Raw genomic sequence first — 3,810 nt, 5'->3', positions numbered from 1 at the left:
TGTAGTATAAAATAAAGGAACTCACTTATATAAAAGTGGTGTTATACTGCCATAATCCATATACATATGTAAATGATGCTGCATCAGATAGCACGTATATAATCGAGTGCTGTTAGTAAGTAATGTGTTATTTATTGTTCAGGCGTACAATTTATGCACTTAATTTGCTGCAAAGCACTCTTAGTAACAGAATAAACACTTAAAACAACGTTTGGCATATCGGAAACGGAATTCGCGCGTTATTTCCGAAAGCACTAATCTATGACACATTCCCACTTATACAAATTGCTTTAAATTACCAAGGAATAGAGCTTAATCGTTTGTTTAAACAATGCACCATATATTAATATTATTGTATATAAATATTTATAAAATTTTAGATATTTTTTTACAATTGTTACATTTCGAACTTTACGATTGCTAAAAATTAAGTGAATATTTTCTTGTTCTTCTGGCATCAGTTGCTGCCATTCACAATAGTCATTGAACTTAAAGCAAGGTTGTATTTTAAAAGTGCTTGCTGTTAAAAGAACTATCAGAAACGTTGCATTAAATCATTATTTTTTATAATAAAAAGAACATACATTTTATATATATTTATACTGTTTTTGCTATTTTTTATGTTTTATTAATTATATTTATTGAATAAATCATTTTAATACAAAATATTATTGTTGTTCTACTCTTTACCTTGACCACAGCGATTCACTATTCCACGCGATATGGCAGCGCCATACAAACACTCGCTCAAGTTGTACATAAGTAAAGAAAGTGTCAGAATAGCGCGTTGTTATATACACTTTTTTGTCGTCTGCGAAGACGGATTAATTTTGCTACTACGAAGTTAAAACAGTTTATTTCAACGTTCGAGTGTTTTTCAAAAGTGAATCAATGATTCAAATATAAAGTGTTGCAATTTCCGCAGTACATACAGTTGAATAATCTTGCTGCAAGCAAGACCAAACGCATTTTTCCCATAATCGGAACGTGTAAGCAAAGCGTACGGGCGTCAGATCAGACGGCAGCCAAATTAAGGAACAAAGCTAAAATGGTGTGAAAATATTACCGGAGACCGGGTTTTTAGTGTGCATCGGTCGTTTTTAGCTGAGTGATTTCGTTGATTTTGCGTTTTCATATTTTCAAGATTTGTTTTGTTTAGATTGTGTTAATTTTAAGAATCTCTTCGATTTTTCACAATTAATACGTTTCACATATATACCAGTATATAAACAAAAGGCTAAGGTAAGTCTACAAACGTATCGAGTACTTCCTTATTTACAACTAGGCACATATGCTTGCACATATGTACATGCCATATTAAATATAAGTGGTGTTAGGTAAATATTGCTTGCATATGTAGCAATTGAAAGTCATTTATATTATTTTTACTTTTTTGTTGATTTATTGACGCACTAAGTGCCATTGACCGCGGAAAGTTCTTTGCCACATGCAAATGCTGCCAAACAATAATTTCTAAAGTAAAAAAATTTTAGTGGAATATGTTGAAGAATATATCCTTATTGGTATACGTAAATCTGGAATAATAGTGCGACCTGTTATATTAAGCAAATAAATTCTTAAATTTGCCATATACTGATAGTGTTTAGCTTTTTTGGCAAGCATGACAAACCAAATTTGGTTATTTATGTGCATACTAGTAAACCAATACTTTTAAAAATAATATTTCTGTCTGGATTTTGTAAAATATTAAAATTATTATCAATGCATATTTCTGAGACTCATAAATTTTATGTGCATTTGTAGTTATGTCATCAACCGCCAGCAAAAGAAAAGAGATCTACAAGTACTTAGCGCCATGGCCGCTATATTCAATGAACTGGAGTGTGCGTCCCGACAAACGATTTCGTTTAGCATTAGGTAGTTTTATAGAGGAGTACAACAACAAGGTGCAAATTATCAGCCTCGATGAAGAAACCAGCGAATTCAGTGCTAAGAGGTAATTGGAAAGTTAATGCATTTGGTTTCATATCGAATAATAAATTTCCTAATAATTTTTCAGCACTTTCGACCATCCTTACCCCACGACGAAAATTATGTGGATACCAGATTCTAAGGGAATCTATCCTGACTTACTAGCGACCAGCGGTAAAACACAACAAAAATTATGTCAAATAATAATATTTTTAATAAAAAATTATTACATTTTCCAAATTACAGGCGACTATTTGCGTGTATGGCGTGCTGGTGAACCCGTCACACGACTCGAATGTATATTGAATAACAACAAAAATAGTGATTTCTGCGCACCGCTGACATCTTTTGACTGGAATGAAGTAGACCCGAATTTAGTTGGTACCTCATCCATCGATACGACGTGCACAATCTGGGGCCTGGAAACAGGGCAGCCCCATGGACGAGTCTACGTATCCGGACATGTGAAAACACAGTTGATTGCGCACGACAAAGAGGTCTACGACATAGCCTTTTCCCGCGCCGGCGGCGGACGTGACATGTTCGCATCGGTGGGCGCCGATGGCTCTGTACGAATGTTCGATTTGCGACATTTAGAACATTCGACGATTATTTACGAGGTAGGAGTGTGTGAAATATAATTCAATTGAAATAATTCAATATAGAAATATATGAATTAATTGTTTTTGTTTTTGATGTTAGGATCCAACACATACGGCTTTACTGCGTTTAGCCTGGAATAAACAGGATCCAAATTATTTGGCCACAGTAGCGATGGATTCATGTGAGGTTATTATTTTAGATGTTCGTGTTCCTTGTACACCAGTTGCAAGACTGAGCAATCATAGAGCGTGCGTTAACGGTATTGCGTGGGCGCCGCACAGGTAATTCATTTGAATTTAAAATAAGTGAAGCAATTGTTTATAATAAACTATTATTGTCTTGCTCTTTCTTAGTTCCTGTCACATATGCACTGCCGGTGATGATCACCAAGCACTGATCTGGGATATTCAACAAATGCCGCGGGCAATTGAAGATCCGATATTAGCTTACACAGCCGCCGAAGGCGAAGTGAATCAAATACAATGGGGCGCGACACAGCCCGATTGGATAGCGATTTGCTATAAGAAAGCATGTGAAATACTGCGTGTCTAGAAGAGGCGTACGTTAACTACGATTATACGCATGCGCACATACATATTGCAACGTCTCATCATAATTTCAACAAAAACAACAACAACAGCATATTTACTGTAGCGCATCTGACGATAATTACAAGTATAGTTACTTATTCTATTTTTTTTTTTTTGAGTTTGACACTAAAGCCACAAATGTAAACACACAACAACATATGTACAAGCTTTGCAGCTAGGTTTGCGAAGTTTATTAGCGTTTATTGAAATTTAAGCGTGTGTTGCAGTGTTGTATATTGTTCATTTTATTCAAATATGTAATTGCCTGTATTTATTTGCTTTAGTTACTAATACACATAACATATAACTTTTAAGTTTAAATTAAGCTTAGCGAAAGAAAAATACAAAAAACAAATAAAAATTGGTTACTGTTTTTATTTTACAAAAATTCAATGCTTTTATTAATTTTTTTTTGTTTTTTTTTTATGTTTATTAATTTTTTTTTTTATTTTTCTAATTTTTTATTTTAAATAAAAAAAATATAAATAAAAAAAATTTTTAACACAAAAGACATTTTTTTTAAATAAAAGAATATTAATAAAAGAAGTTTAAATTAAAAAAAATTTTAACACAAAAGAAATTTTTTTACATAAAACAAACATATTTTTAATCAAACAAATTTTAAATAATTAAAAAAAAAATATTAAAAATTAAAAAGAAGATTATTTAAAATTCTTATAAATTA

At 32.3% G+C, this 3,810-nt stretch overlaps 1 protein-coding gene across 1 annotated transcript; it reads left to right on the top strand.

The window, feature by feature from the left end:
* Positions 1-771: 771 nt before the first annotated feature.
* Positions 772-3,486, top strand: LOC105208907 (DDB1- and CUL4-associated factor 7). Its single transcript, XM_011179000.3, has 6 exons — positions 772-1,242; positions 1,765-1,957; positions 2,021-2,106; positions 2,179-2,552; positions 2,635-2,816; positions 2,889-3,486. Exons 2-6 carry the CDS (start codon positions 1,767-1,769, stop codon positions 3,085-3,087), a joined length of 1,032 nt encoding a protein of 343 aa, XP_011177302.1. The 5' UTR covers positions 772-1,242; positions 1,765-1,766; the 3' UTR covers positions 3,088-3,486.
* Positions 3,487-3,810: the final 324 nt, after the last annotated feature.

The sequence above is a fragment of the Zeugodacus cucurbitae genome, chromosome 5 (assembly GCF_028554725.1).
Source record: "Zeugodacus cucurbitae isolate PBARC_wt_2022May chromosome 5, idZeuCucr1.2, whole genome shotgun sequence".
NCBI lineage: Eukaryota > Metazoa > Arthropoda > Insecta > Diptera > Tephritidae > Zeugodacus > Zeugodacus cucurbitae.
The sequence above is the reverse complement of the archived record's forward strand: the minus strand, read 5'-3'. Positions and strand labels throughout refer to the sequence as shown.